The sequence below is a fragment of the Pundamilia nyererei genome, unplaced genomic scaffold (genome assembly GCF_000239375.1).
Source record: "Pundamilia nyererei isolate P.nyererei 1_Seehausen unplaced genomic scaffold, PunNye1.0 scaffold00360, whole genome shotgun sequence".
NCBI classification, from domain to species: domain Eukaryota; kingdom Metazoa; phylum Chordata; class Actinopteri; order Cichliformes; family Cichlidae; genus Pundamilia; species Pundamilia nyererei.
Window position 1 is genome coordinate 65,085 of NW_005187761.1, and position 15,287 is coordinate 80,371.

Below are 15,287 nucleotides of genomic sequence, written 5' to 3' on the forward strand. Positions count from 1 at the left end.
GGACACCGGTACCCATCCCTACGCAGGAGTGTTGTTTTCCAGATGGCAGAGACGTTATGGGTGAAATGCACGTGGTTAGCTACAATGATTAATATCAGTTAGCTCAGCTTTTATGTCCTTTTATATTAAGTTTATATTTATTATCATATACTGTATACCCCAATAAAATGCCAGGAAATTATGGAAAAATATATATATTTTCTATCCACGTCTAATAAAAAGAGATATAAATCAAAGAGAGATTCTAATACAGAAGGAAAAAAAACACACCCATCTGTCTCCCCGTGTTAGCCCTGTGACAGACTGGGGACCTGTCCAGGGTGAACCTTGCATCTTGCCCTGTGGTACCAGGGATACCCCCCGCGACCCTGATAAGAATAAGCAGATGAGAATGGGTGGATCCCGTCCCATCAATTATTTGAAGTACTGTACAAAATATCTTGTTCCTACCACTATTAACACTACTTTCAATCTGTGCTTACTTCTGCCTCTGGTGGCCAATTTGGGCCTATTTTTAATCAGCCAAGCGACAGGACTGAACAAGCCCCAGAGGAGACATGGCTATGTGGTTGATGGTATACGCCTGTGGCAATGGGACTCAAAACACCTGAACTTAAAGATTAAAAGGTCAGGTGGAGAACTTCTGTCCTTATAATGTTGTTAGCCCACTGTCCATCCACCCACCGAGCAAATACCACAGTGCACACCTCTGTGGCCCCCTACTCAGGCAGGCACCACACATGTCTGGTGTGTGTGATGTTCCTTCCATGTGACCGTTCATTATTGATGAGACCAGATACATTTTCAGTCTCCCATCGGATGATGAGATCACTGATGAATTCAGCTCTGTGTGTGTGTGTGTGTGTGTGTGTGTGTGTGTGTGTGTGTGTGTGTGTGTGTGTGTGTGTGAGGGCTCCCTACCAAATATTCTAAAGCTGCCCTGCCTCCTCATAAATTTTTAAAACAGGCTGGGCCTCTAAAACTCTGTGCACTTTAAAATGAGAAGCAAAGACAAGGCAGTGCCCCTAAGGTCTGTGATTACAGCTGAAACATAAAGAATGTCAGTCTGTTTCATCAAGCTGATTCAGTCTTTGATCCTTGCTTCTGTTTTCCATGGTTAAACATTCTGCAAGAAATGTTTTCAAGCACATCATAGTTCACATGACAAACTGAACAAAATTAGAAGAACGTGGAAAAGAAGGACACAAAGACCAAATCAGTGGCTAATAAGGTTCTTATGGTTAATGTCATTTAAAAAAAGCTGAACATTTACACTTCCAGCATACTGAGGAAGATGATATGCCTGATGTTGAATTTGTGTCTACTATGGTTGTCAAAAAACCTCAGATATTAACTGATAATAAAACTAATGTTTAAATACTAAATTAATCGTTTGCAACAAAAATGATTTTTTTTTAAAAAATTGCCATCTTTACCTCCTCCAACTGGCACAACAAGCACAGAGCCCCTCCCATCACTTACAGCTAAAGGAATTTAAAGAGGAAAGCAACTACTTTAAGAACATTGAAGTATTAATCCAGTATTATAAATGCTACCCTGGCTGGTGCACATGTAGTAATTATCTGATAGCCACATTAGCCATTTTAGCACAACTAAATACCACGCCCAAAGTGCTCCTCTTCTATATTACTGAAACTATGTAGATTGTTGGGTATTGTTTTAATTGTTGTACCTTTTCTTTATTAGAAGATTCTATGATCAATTACCAAAATAATTTATAAAATTATTAAAACCTCTAAACTTAATCATAAATATGTTTTTTGTTAAATCTAACTTATAAATGGGAAAATTAGTTGAAAACTAAGCAATCAACTACTTCAATAAATAACTTCTTCGCCACTTGGTAAATCTCTTCTGTTATGTGTAACTTGTTCTCTGCCAACTCTTAACGAAAAATGTTTGTTAGCCAGTGGCTACATTTGTTATTTGTCATCAGAGCTTGTTTCCTAAAAACAGCTTCCTTTAGTCTTAAGTGATGGGATTGAAGTTGGGCACAAGACAAGTATAGAACAAAAAACATGAACTGAAAGAATCAAGCTGTGTACAACTGTGGGGTGGGTGTAGTGGTTTAAAAACCTCAATGAAAATAGCAGTGGTTAAAAAATAAACACTGTGACATCTTTCTTTTTATTACTACAACCTCCCTTTGTCTGGTGTCTGTCACGATTTCATGCTGGTGACAAAAACAACAATTTCCTTTATTCTGCTAGGTGCCTTCAGTGTAAGGTTCAACACCATCTAAAAAGCAAACTGCATCCTCACTGGTGAGTCATTGCAAGATATAGAAAACACAGAAAATCAACACATCTTGTTACTGACTACCACAAAAGATTATACGACTCTGTCCGGTTATGTACTGTACAGCTCGGGAAACCAGCATTGTTAAATACACAATTCACTAAGCGCTGGACTCAATTCCAAGCGTGTGACTGTTGTAGCTGTTATCTATCCATAAGATCGCCAAGAAATTGTTAAATTGGACATTTTGCAATTTTTCTCCTTCAACATATAGCTGCTAAAATGATCTTAGAACAAGAACAATATACTATATGCGATCTACACACTAACTATACCTTAACCTGTTAGCAGTCGGACGTACCGCCCACGGTACATTGGATGGTTTAGGGGACTAATTGGACTGCTAAGGGGTTAACTTTTGAGTAACATCTAAATTTTTAGCCTAAATGGTCTCCTACAGGATCTGTACTGTCATTAGAAGAAAATTGCACAATAAGGGGATTGCATTTCTGTCCTTCTTTCTTTTTTTCTTAAATAAAGCAACAGTGCAATTATTTTGCCCCCTAATCACTGGTTGACATACTGAGGAGATAAACAAGAAGCAGTGCGAGCGAATCACAATCTCCTGATTCTTATAGAACCTTAACAGCCTTAACTTTAAATTGCAAGTTTCGACCAGTTCCTTGCTCCAAAAGAAAGTTAATCTTCTTAGACTAGATATGTAAAATGATGTATGTATGCCAAATGCTTTGCTCTAAAACAAACATGCTTAGATGTCCAAAAGTGAAGATGCTTGGCCATAATGGACAATATAACATTTGGAGAAAAATAAACAAACCCTAATCACCCCATATCAACTATAACACCATGGCAGAGAGGTAATGAATGACTGTACTTTGCTAAGGCTTGGCCAACACTGGCACATGCAACCGGACAGTGATCACAACAACAGAAGCAAATCTACAATAGAAAGACTGAAAACGTATGGCCCAGTCCAAGTCGAGACGTCAACCCAACTGAATTGCTGTAGCACAGCAAAATCCCGGCAACTGCAATGAACTGCAGGTATATGGTAAATTAGACCAAAGGACATGAGATTTCCAAATGGAGGGGAGTGACATTACTAGGACCAGTGAGCTGTCTCTTCCAGCAGCAAAACAGTTTGTTTGCGCTTCCTGAGAGTGACAACACGTGAGATTTGTTGTTGGCTGCGCTGTGAGATTTGTCTTTTTTGCCATCCATGGGGCCATTTTGGATTCTGCGAGGCTCTTCAAGGAGATGAGTCATCTGTCTTCACACACATAGACACTTCCAGCAAAAAGTGCTCACATTCAGCAATGTGAGCTATAATTAGCTCCCAGGATAGCAAGACAAGAAAAAAAGAGTACTGTGTGAAAAAATATTCCCACCACTCTGCATTATTTGAGTCATTTTTGTCCCATCAGTCAAGTCACTGCCTCACTAAAATGATAAAATATAACTCACAGAAATAATGAAAAAGGAAAAGAAAGATAGAATCTTATTTACTCACACAAATGCCCTGTGAAAAGCCTCTCGCCCTCTAGTTGCCTTGGTTACAGCAGTAGAGTTAAATAGAAGATGATGATCTGACAGAATAACAAATTTAACTCTATTTATTTTCTCCTTCAGCACCACTCCACTACTATTTCTCTTATAGTTACATGTATATATTCCTTACTCAGTTCTGTTAGTGACCCCCTCATTTCTATTCTTAAAAACAAAACAAAAAAAAAACTCCCAAAAAAAAACTCTTGGTGGATTTCAACAAACAGTAAAAAGCTCAGAGTGAATAATTTAGATGCCCAGGATGGATTGGGGCAATCGCATGCGATCACATTCAAAGTTCTTTCAGCGAGCGCCTCCGACACCGTCTGTCAGGCCTGTCTGCCTCGGGCTCCTGTTCTCTGCTGGCAGGAAGCTGAATGCAGCAGCTGTTCATTACAAAACACTACAGAGAGGAGAGACTGACCCTTAGCTGTACTCAAACTTTGACAGAGTGTCGCCGAAAGGAGGCAAGCCCAATTTTTGAAGGATCGCATGATGAGGTTGACGAATAACACTGGAGGTTATGCATGAGTGGAACGTACAATATGATATAATTTTTTTTTAAAAACGTTGTTAGATAGAGTTAAAAGGCTTTGGTGTACGATCATTTTGACCTTGTTTGTCAGCGGCCTTTTCAAGTGGACGACCATCTGATGTAACTTAAAAGCTTCCCAAGACACTCAGAAAGTTCCCAAAGTCCCACCACAAAAATAATGTCATAATCTTTGCAGGAGGACTCACGAATGCTTTCTATAAATGACAAATAGCATACACAAACAATTTGAACCTCCAACCCAGCTTTACATAACTCAGCGGATCCTCTAGTACACTGCAGCTCTCATTCAGAGCTGCTGATAATTTTTTTCACCAGCAGCTGATAAAGAATAACTTGAAGATGAACACTACATCTGCAGCTATGACAAGACATCTGCCAAGAAGCAGCTCTTCATGGGGCCATCCTACCTTTATATCTGGGCCATTGCAATTGAGGCTCATCCCACACTCATCTGTGATCTCTGTGATTTCGGAGAGGTCGTCGTCCTCAAATTCATCAAGGCTGATGTCATGGGTCAACCTGAGTGAAAGGGTAGATTAGGGTGAGAGGGACAAGAAGAGGATAGCGCATAGATGAGTCATATATATTTAAAAAAAAAATATATATATATATATATAATCCTCAAGCCATAGTACATCTCAGAATCTCTTGTTGACCCAGTTATTTGTATCTCCTATGCTCAGTCCAATGACAATTTGAATATAGGTCGCTATAAATGACCAAAATATAACAAGCATAGGCATCTACATTAATACTTATAAGAGATAAACAGATCTAAAGCTATTGTTTTGTGTCATAGTACTGTTCCTAACAAATGGAAACATGGCGTTTGACTCTTATACCACATAGTTTTATACACTTCACTCAGACCTCTAAAGGATTTGTATTTAGTATTAAAGCACTTACTAAATGTTTCAAGCACTGATTTCAGGCAGATCTAAATCAAGCACTACCTGCTCGTTTAGAGCAGAAAACAATGAGCATCCAGGATTTTATCGGCCTGTTTTATTTTGTGAATATCTCCATCTGCTGTTTGTAAAAGTGATTTTCTTTTGGCACCACTACACTTCATTCATCACAAGTGGGACTAAAATTAATACACACAGCATAACTCTTTTTCTTCTCCTTCTCATACTTTGTCAGTGACAATGAGCTATAGGGTGATTATTCAAGGAAAGTAATGTATTACACATAATTCATTATAATGTATCATGCTACTTATTTAAAGAAGGTAATGCCTTACACCACTTGTAGCATTACCTTTGGATTACTCGTTGGATTCACTGTCACATAAAGCCACCACTGGCAAAAATGCAGAATAGGAAACTAAGAAAAGTGAACTTGTGTTTTGCAGAGAAGTACAAACGTCTTGAATGCTCCTGCAGCAGAAAGGGAAATGTACGGTCCTGCTGTCTGTGGCAGGATTCAATTAACATCCAGTAAACAATGGTTCAGTTTTCCCCATCTGCAATTATGGCTGCATGTTGTCCCTTTACCCTGTAGCCTCCGGGCGTAACAGAATGAGTCAGAGCAAAATGTTATTTGAGATGCAAGACAAAGACGACAGAGCATGGGAGCAAGCCGTCAAATAAACCTTGTAAACCTGTGCAGCTACCATCCCCCCACTGATGCATCATGGTAATGTCATTTCTGACTGCTAGCGTGAGTGTACATACAGCTATTACAGTCTTTAGCCATCACATGTCAGAGGATGGGAATAGAAAGTTAAATAGCCTGAGAAAAAGCATCTGTTACCTCCATAATGAAGCCCTGAAGGAGGTGGGAGATACAGACTGAAGGAAGGACAGAACAAAGTGAACAAAAGAAAAGAAGACAATGGGAAAGTAAAAAAAAAAAGGAATACATGTAAAATAAAAAACTTTTTACAACACAGCTATACACAGTGTATGTGAGTAACTTAGATGACCTTAAATAAAACTACTTGTACTGGTATTTTCATTTTTAGGCAATTTGTGGTGAGGAAATATTGATTTACATCATCATTATCCTTAAATCTTTTTCTGACACTAAAACCTATATATCATAGGTTAATGATTTTATTCAGACTAACCTATAGGTAAAAATACCTAAATTTAAAATGATGAAATAATGTTAGCTTGTTAGTTTGTCCAATTACGTTTGAGCACTTGGGGGAGTGTGTAGAAAACTGGCAATAATTCCTCAACAGTTAATGCAGTACTTTTGGAAACCCACTCAATCAAAGCCAAAATTCTGAACTTTAATCACATCTTAATTGTTTGGTTTGAAGCACCCTGTGGTGGTGTACAGGGGCAAATACAAAATGTTAATAATGTTAGTCCTGCAACAGGTTGACAACCTGTCCAAGACAACCTGTAACCCTGGGCTATTTCACCACAGGTTTGCATATATTATTAAACTACAACTGAGGAAAAGTTATCAAATACCAGACTGAATATGCCCTCTGACCAAAGCTATCAAAAAACAACATTTTAACTGGTTTAAATTGCAAGTTTTGAGCAGTAATCCGGGCTTTTCAAGGGATATTATGAAACGGTGAGTCTACAGAGTTATAAGTGAGAGGGACTGAGTCCATAACAATTAAGTCAACAGTGAGAAAAGTGTGAAGATGGAGAGAGTCATGGAGGGAGGTGGGAAAAAGAAATACTTTAAAAAATAAACCTCTTTGTCTGCAGCCAAAGAGAAATTCCAACAGAGTGTATACCACAAAGCAAATTACATTGTCACACGTCGAGGTTCACAGGGTGAAGGGTTGAACAGTTCTCAGATAAGATGGGCTGCACGGGTCACATCGCAGTTAAATAAAAACGGAATGCAATTATTTGCAAATCTTATAATCCCACATATTTTCTTCAAAGTAGAAAACAGATAACTTTTTGAATTTGATGGCAGCAACAAGTATCACAAAAGTTGAGACAGGGGAAACAAAAACCTGTAAAACTATGTGGTAGTAAAACAAAACATCTGGCAACAGGTGAGTAACATGATTGGGTATATATAAAAAAATAATAAATCTTGTGGCGGTAGAGTCTCACAAGCAAAGAAGGACACAGGTTCCCCAATCTGCAAAAAAACTCCAGATATAAATTCTGCAACAATTTGTTACTCAGTATAAAATTGTCACAACTTTGAATATCTCATCATCTACAGTATATACAGTAACATCATGAAAAGATTCAAAGAATCAATACTGGGTGCTTGTGATCAAAACAGCATCCCAACTTTTCTAAAATTGGAGTTGCAAATGCACTCATTTAACAGTTGATTAGGTACACTCAGCTAAAGCTAAGACGATAATACAACAGTTCTCCAATAAATCCTCCCTTCATCAATGTTAAGTTTTCAGTTCAGTGGAAATTTTGCTAAAGAATTTTATTAGGTAGTACAATAAATTATTATGAATCATGTATTTTTTGCCTAAGCATTATAAATGGGATAAGCAGTAGAAACAGCTGCCAGTTTCACACAATCCAATCAGCAGCTGTCCATTTATGGGCTCAAATTGTGGTCATAAATATTTTGTATGTGTAAATCAAATGCATATTTGTGTACTGAGCTTTGTAACATGGTAAACCAAAATATCTGAAAGTTTTGTGTTTGTGCATCTACAGATGAGAATTTGTGTGTGTGTAAAAAAGATTTACACGAGTTACAAAATGTTTTGTTAAGATCTGGTTACAGATACAAAGCAAAAAACTACGTGTAAACCTCTGCACTCAGGTTTCCTGGCTGCGTGTGGATTTCAACTTAGAAGTACAAATTTTGACCTGATTTTTCTTCCTTTCAGCTGATTGGTCAATGTCATGTCAATTACAAATTTGACAATCCAATCAGACAACAGATGGGTTTGGCTGTTGGAGTGATGCTTTACTGAGCTTCAGGTCCTGGAAGAATAAATGCCCTTTTACATGCCAGCCCACCATTTTCCTTCATCACCAGGAAGGAAAACAGTCTGTGTGTGTCTGAGTTCGGCCACAGGTTTTTTGTGTCACAGGTTTACGCGTTTATGCAGAAACCTCCAGTATGGGCTACTCCAGAGCCTTTTCAACAGCGCTGCAGACCTCGGGGGGAAAGCTGTGGAAATGACACAGTCTTCACTAGTGGGGATAGTTACAAAGCTTTCTTCGTTATGAATTAGCGATACATGTTTTTGTTGGATATTTGAAGATAAAACAACACAAACTCTTGTAGAGGACATAAAGTCAGATACAATTTTTATACTTTTATACAATTTTTATACTCAAATACAATATTTTTTTAAACACTAACAACTGAATTTAAAATTCACCTTCCTGAAATTGAATTTGTATTTTTGAAAATTGTAATATTAATAGATTGAATTCTATTTAAATGTGTACACTGATCAACAGGAAGTTTGCTGGACCAGATTATCTAGGCAGTACTTGATGTGGTAAGAAGACTGTCATTGTTCCATAGTGCCACAAAAGTATACAGTGTTTGGATTGATCTTAATCAGTATGTAATGGTAAGGTTTTGACCCCCAGCCCACTGACACAGTCCAGCTCTATCGACCTTTCAACATATGTCTGCAAACACTCGATGCACCTTTGCTAGCTTTGCCTTGAGGCAACTGTTGTTGTGGTTTGGCAATGAATAAATACAACTGAAAACAAATGGAATTCCCTTGGGATTATATTCCTGCACTATGTATACTCATCATCTCGCTACACTTACAACCCTACCAGCGATCAATGCAGGCTGACTCAGCAGACTGCTTGGGCTGTCCAGGTCAGAGATTCCTGTGACACATTTACTGTGTCATCATTACTGAAAGTGAAACATGGCAAATAGGGTCAAGATGTAGTAACAACCGGCCGACATCAACATCATCACCATGACACAGCAGAGAAAACCAAATAAATTCAGCAACAGCTCACACAGGACGGGACTCGGGATTCGACTTGGAAACTAAAGGCTTCATATTTTCAATTTTTAACAATTTTGGCAAAGTTTAGAAAGAACAATTCAAAAGTAGTTCTGTAATAAAAAAGAACACATGCAAGGATTGAAAATTGACTAATATGTCTCAAAACATAAATTTCTCTCTACAACATGTCAAAAAAAACTTCAGTTCACCTCTCCTTGGCTGATTTGAGCATTTCCTGCTCAGATCTGTGATTTTGATCCCATTCTCAGCACATTTTATCTTTCTGCTGAGATTATTTAATTTGATTATTCGCTTTAAGTGATGTGGGTTTTAAACTGTTCAGCTTTTAAACGGTCCCTGCAGACAAGTCCCATCAGCTCATGTTGTAAAACAACTTCAGATTGTAACAACACTGCAGGACGGATGTTTCAGTTTTATATCGCTAAGGATGTGGGACAAACTGCAGCATTATTGTAACAGCAGGTGGTGACAGGGCAGCTTGCTGCCATGTTTGTGTCTGCTCGGCCTGTCTCTCTGCTTGTGTTAATGAAGGGCAGAATGACCTCACGCTCAGGCCATGATGTGCTTGGCCAGCTCAGTAATATATAAATATCTCTATATATGTATGTATATAAGAAACAACCCAATATAACCCTGATAGAACTACATTTATCTAAGGCTTGCTTGCAAATTCACAAATGGCAAACAAGGTCAAATACGGGTATTTTCCTTTTAACTCTTTTTTATGTTGATCTGAATTTGATATAATCTCTGTGATAAAAAGACATTTTGCAGTTTATCATAAAGGAAGGTCACACAGCAGTGAGAAGACGACTTCTGTTAATAGAAAGAGATAAGAAAAATATGCAGAATGAAATTAAATCTCCTGACAAAGAGCAATGAGAAATAAATAGTGCTTCTATATCTTTTATTACAGTGAAAACAGGAAAACCATGCTCCCCACATAATACTTCTCTTAAATGCTACGATCACATGTGTTTCTGTGTTGTGTTGCTCTGATCATGCTATTCTACCTTTCAGCCCAGTATTTAGTCATCACAGCAGCTCCAACTATACTCTTTTCCCTTCCTTACTCACGTTTACACTACCACTAGGAATTATGAGGCTGCATGCTCTCTGTCATTCATTAGCTTCGCCCTCCTGCAAGGACAGGAGCACAATCAGGACCGTCCCGTCCAATTCAACAGATCCAAGTACAATCACCCTCTTCTCCATCATCAGCTGCATGAAAACAAACTCTGAAGACAACAATCCGTCTACACAGTGCTTCTCCTACACCGGCAATTCCACTGTAATACACATGCAGCAGGATAACATGTGATTGCCTCTATGGTCCTATTTTTGGTCATCATAAGGCAGCAACCTCCGCTGCACATTCTACCTCTCTTGTTTAGGTACAAACGTACACACAGTCATATAAAGGCGATCTCCTTCAAGGGCATGCTGTACCGAGGAGATGCCAAATAGCAAGAAGAAGAAACATTAGCAGTTACACACTTGCAAGGTCACACACAGCCATGTTGCTGCATGCCAATAAACTGAAAAAAGAAAAAACAAGAGAGAGAGAGAGAATAAGACAGATGTCCTACCATTTCTCCCACTGGTCCTCCATCCAGCCCTCTCCTCCTTCCCCTCCCGAATCCATGCTGTAAGTGAGGAGGGCATCCACAGCCAAGAGGAGAGGAGGAGGAGAAGGAGCAAGAGGGTTAGAAAGTGAAAGAGGCAGTGAGGGAGGCAGAGAGGGAGGAGCGAGTGTAGGAAGAGAGCTGGGGGAGAGGGAGAAGGGGAGCAGCTCGTCCAGGGTCGATGGAAGCGGCGTCTGATTCAGAGCCCGGCTGCTGCTGCTGCTCATTGGGAGGGAAGCGAGATGGATGGAGGATTTTTTTTCCCCCCAAAGAGAGGAGCTGAAGCCACCAGAGAACAGTAGTATTATATAACCCTCTTTCTCTCTCCCTCTCTCTGATGTTTACTCAGATTTACTATGCCAATGCTGGAAACTGCTGGTGTTAGCAGATCATCTAACAACACGGGAAGTCCAAACAGGAAAAACATCAGCACAGGAGGACACTCCTCTCTCGCTCTCTCTCTCTCCTCTATCTGTGTAAAACACGGTCACCCTCAATTATTCATGGGGCTCATTGATCACAGAAGACTTCTAATTTTCCCTTTTCCATCGCTCTTTTTCCCTATTCATCTTCTTAAAAGAAGATTCTAGCTTATCATCATTCATGAAACTACTGCACTCAGTGCTGAGATCTGGCAGCATGGCGACAGTGACAAAATAAGAACGCTGACAGGCCATAAAGCAAACGTAGACAGGTGCCCAAACAGTCACACGGTATATTCAGATAGTCTGCAGCACTTATCGTAAAAGACGTCATTCCTTTATGTCTGTGAAATTTCTGACGCAAAAAAGATGTTGTTGTGTGATGTATTGCTGTATTATTTCATAAATAATAATAATGTTTTTAGTAAAATTTAAAAATTTCACTTCAACAAAACCTCTGACTAAACAATACAGGGAGTGCAGAATTATTAGGCAAATGAGTATTTTGTCCACATCATCCTCTTCATGCATGTTGTCTTACTCCAAGCTGCATAGGCTCAAAAGCCTACTACCAATTAAGCATATTAGGTGATGTGCATCTCTGTAATGAGAAGGGGTGTGGTCTAATGACATCAACACCCTATATCAGGTGTGCATAATTATTAGGCAACGTCCTTTCCTTTGGCAAAATGGGTCAAAAGAAGGACTTGACAGGCTCAGAAAAGTCAAAAATAGTGAGATATCTTGCAGAGGGATGCAGCAGTCTCAAAATTGCAAAGCTTCTGAAGCGTGATCATCGAACAATCAAGCGTTTCATTCAAAATAGTCAACAGGGTCGCAAGAAGCGTGTGGAAAAACCAAGGCGCAAAATAACTGCCCATGAACTGAGAAATGTCAAGCGTGCAGCTGCCAAGATGCCACTTGCCACCAGGTTGGCCATATTTCAGAGCTGCAACATCACTGGAGTGCCCAAAAGCACAAGGTGTGCAATACTCAGAGACATGGCCAAGGTAAGAAAGGCTGAAAGACGACCACCACTGAACAAGACACACAAGCTGAAACGTCAAGACTGGGCCAAGAAATATCTCAAGACTGATTTTTTTAAGGTTTTTTGGACTGATGAAATGAGAGTGAGTCTTGATGGGCCAGATAGATGGGCCCGTGGCTGGATTGGTAAAGGGCAGAGAGCTCCAGTCCGACTCAGACACCAGCAAGGTGGAGGTGGAGTACTGATTTGGGCTGGTATCATCAAAGATGAGCTTGTGGGGCCTTTTCGGGTTGTGGATGGAGTCAAGCTCAACTCCCAGTCCTACTGCCAGTTTCTGGAAGACACCTTCTTCAAGCGGTGGTACAGGAAGAAGTCTGCATCCTTCAAGAAAAACATGATTTTCATGCAGGACAATGCTCCATCACACGCGTCCAAGTACTCCACAGCGTGGCTGGCAAGAAAGGGTATAAAAGAAGAAAAACTAATGACATGGCCACCTTGTTCACCTGATCTGAACCCCATTGAGAACCTGTGGTCCATCATCAAATGTGAGATTTACAAGGAGGGAAAACAGTACACCTCTCTGAACAGTGTCTGGGAGGCTGTGGTTGCTGCTGCACGCAATGTTGATGGTGAACAGATCAAAACACTGACAGAATCCATGGATGGCAGGCTTTTGAGTGTCCTTGCAAAGAAAGGTGGCTATATTGGTCGCTGATTTGTTTTTGTTTTGTTTTTGAATGTCAGAAATGTATATTTGTGAATGTGGAGATGTTATATTGGTTTCACTGGTGAAAATAAATGATTGAAATGGGTATATATTTGTTTTTTGTTAAGTTGCCTAATAATTATGCACAGTAATTGTCATGGTCCTGGGCCATGTGGGCCCAGTATTCTTAGTTTTCATGTATTTTTTGTATTTTGTTCTTTATTTAGGCCATGCTTCCTGGGTTGATCTGTTACGTTGTTCCTTATGCGTTTTCCCTTCGTGACTCTCACCCCCTGTGTGCCCCTCTGTGTATTTATGAGCCCTCGTCTCTCTTAGTGTTTTATTCTATGTTTTCCCCAGCCCGTTATGTCTGCGTTCTCCCCGTGCTCTCTCCCCTCCTGTTTGAACCTCTGTGTACTTCCTGTTTTACTTTGCCCATCACCCATCAGTGTTACGTTCACTCCTGCCATGTCTTGTTATGATTATCAGTGTCACCTGTGTTCCCCGTGTGCATCCACTTCCCCTGATCATCCCTCATGTGTATTTAGTCTCTGTGTTTCATACAGTCTGTGTCGCGTCGTCTGTGTTTCCACCCTCTATGTTTCCATGCCCGGTCTATTATATTCTTAGTCATAGCTTTACCTTAGTTATTCCCAGTTTAGGTTTCTGTTTAGCCACGCTATCCCTGCTGTATTTGTATACTCTGTCATCAGCCACAATAAAAGGCTCGCTTTTGTTTAAAGTTCACTCCCGTCTGCTCACCTGTGTTCGCACCTGGGTCCACCATACACACCACCGCACGGTCTGTCACAGCGGACCGTGACAGTAATAGTCACCTGCACACACAGATATCCCCCTAAAATAGCTAAAACTAAAAACAAACTAAAAGCTGCTTCCAAAAACATTCAGCTTTGATATTAATGAGTTTTTTGGGTTCATTGAGAACATGGTTGTTGTTCAATAATAAAATTATTCTTCAAAAATACAACTTGCCTAATAATTCTGCACTCCCTGTACTTCTGTTTATTTGTTTTCACCAACTGGAACATTTTTTCTGAAAACATGTAGGGGCATTCCCATTTTGGACATCCCAACTTTTGACAAGGAAGTTCTTAAAATTCGCTCTCACTAGCGTTTCAGTTTTATTTTCAGTTGTGAGCATTTAGGTTAGGAAATCACAATGAGTTCCAATATGGTTTTACCATGTTAAAGACACGTTACAAAGTTCCATTCCCTTATTTTCCAGGGTGCCCGTTTACCTCTCATGTTCTAGGGATGTAGCATTTCTCTAGTCGAGAATAAATCTACAGTCTGCTTTTCACAGTCTTTTATAGCTTCCCACTTGATGTTATCCCACCACTGTCGCTGCTGTGAAACCCTTTTGATATTGCTAATGCGAGCATAATAGGATGGTAAAAAGTGCAGGTCAGTGCATAAATGTAAAGGACACAGGGTGAGAATTACCTGACATTCATTGTGCAAAAATTAAAAGATTACTTCATTACTAAACTGGCCAAGCTTTCACAATTTTACAATTGTTTTTCTTTCCTTAAAAAACCCCCCATTGTTTTGCTGTAAGCAGAATGTCTGTAAATTGAAGCTAAGAAATAGCCTCAGTAAATGTATATGCAATCATATTCTCATTAGCCGTGTGGCTGAAAACTTCATTTTAACACACAGCTGTAGATCATAATACCAGTTTGCATGGACTGTAGATAAAATATGGATATAGTTGTTTCCACTTTGGTTTTTTGAAACCAAAGAGGTGTCTCTAAATTTGAAATGATTGGATGGATGAAAGAACTGCCAGGTATATATAAATGCCTTAATGCACCTTTAAGACTGATTGTCTGCATGATCAACTCGGTCACCTATAACATCTCCAGGTTTCTGGTTTCGATCCTCAACCCGCTGGTGGACAGCTCTGAACACCACATCCAGAACACCCTGGATTTTGTTGAGAAGGTGAGAGATGTCATTATGGAGGCAGATGAAACCATGGTCTTGCAAGACGTTACATCTCTCTTCACGTGCATCCCAGTCACGGAAGTGTTGGAGGTAGTCTGTAAGAGATTACAGGATGATACCAACCTCAGCAACAGGACCACTCTCAGCATCGTCAAGTGTGTTTGCTTTTGGAACTGTGTCTTCATTCCACCTACTTCACATACAAGGGTCAGTTCTACAGGCAGAAACATGGGTGTGCCATGGGCTCCCCAGTTTCACCCATCGTGGCCAATTTGTACATGGAAG

At 39.7% G+C, this 15,287-nt stretch overlaps 1 protein-coding gene across 2 annotated transcripts in view; it reads right to left on the reverse strand.

The window, feature by feature from the left end:
* Nucleotides 1-15,287, reverse strand: part of mapk8ip1b (mitogen-activated protein kinase 8 interacting protein 1b) — a 53,987-nt gene that overhangs the window by 28,159 nt on the left and 10,541 nt on the right. The window contains exons 1-2 of one of the 2 annotated variants that reach the window (XM_005752435.1): nt 10,880-10,983; nt 4,789-4,900 (exon numbers count right to left, since the gene is read on the reverse strand). In XM_005752435.1, coding sequence (XP_005752492.1) covers nt 4,789-4,900; nt 10,880-10,935 — 168 coding nt within the window. In that variant the 5' untranslated portion in view covers nt 10,936-10,983. Of the gene's footprint in view, nt 1-4,788; nt 4,901-10,879; nt 10,984-15,287 lie in introns of those variants that run through there. The other variant, XM_005752434.1, reaches the window with a different exon arrangement.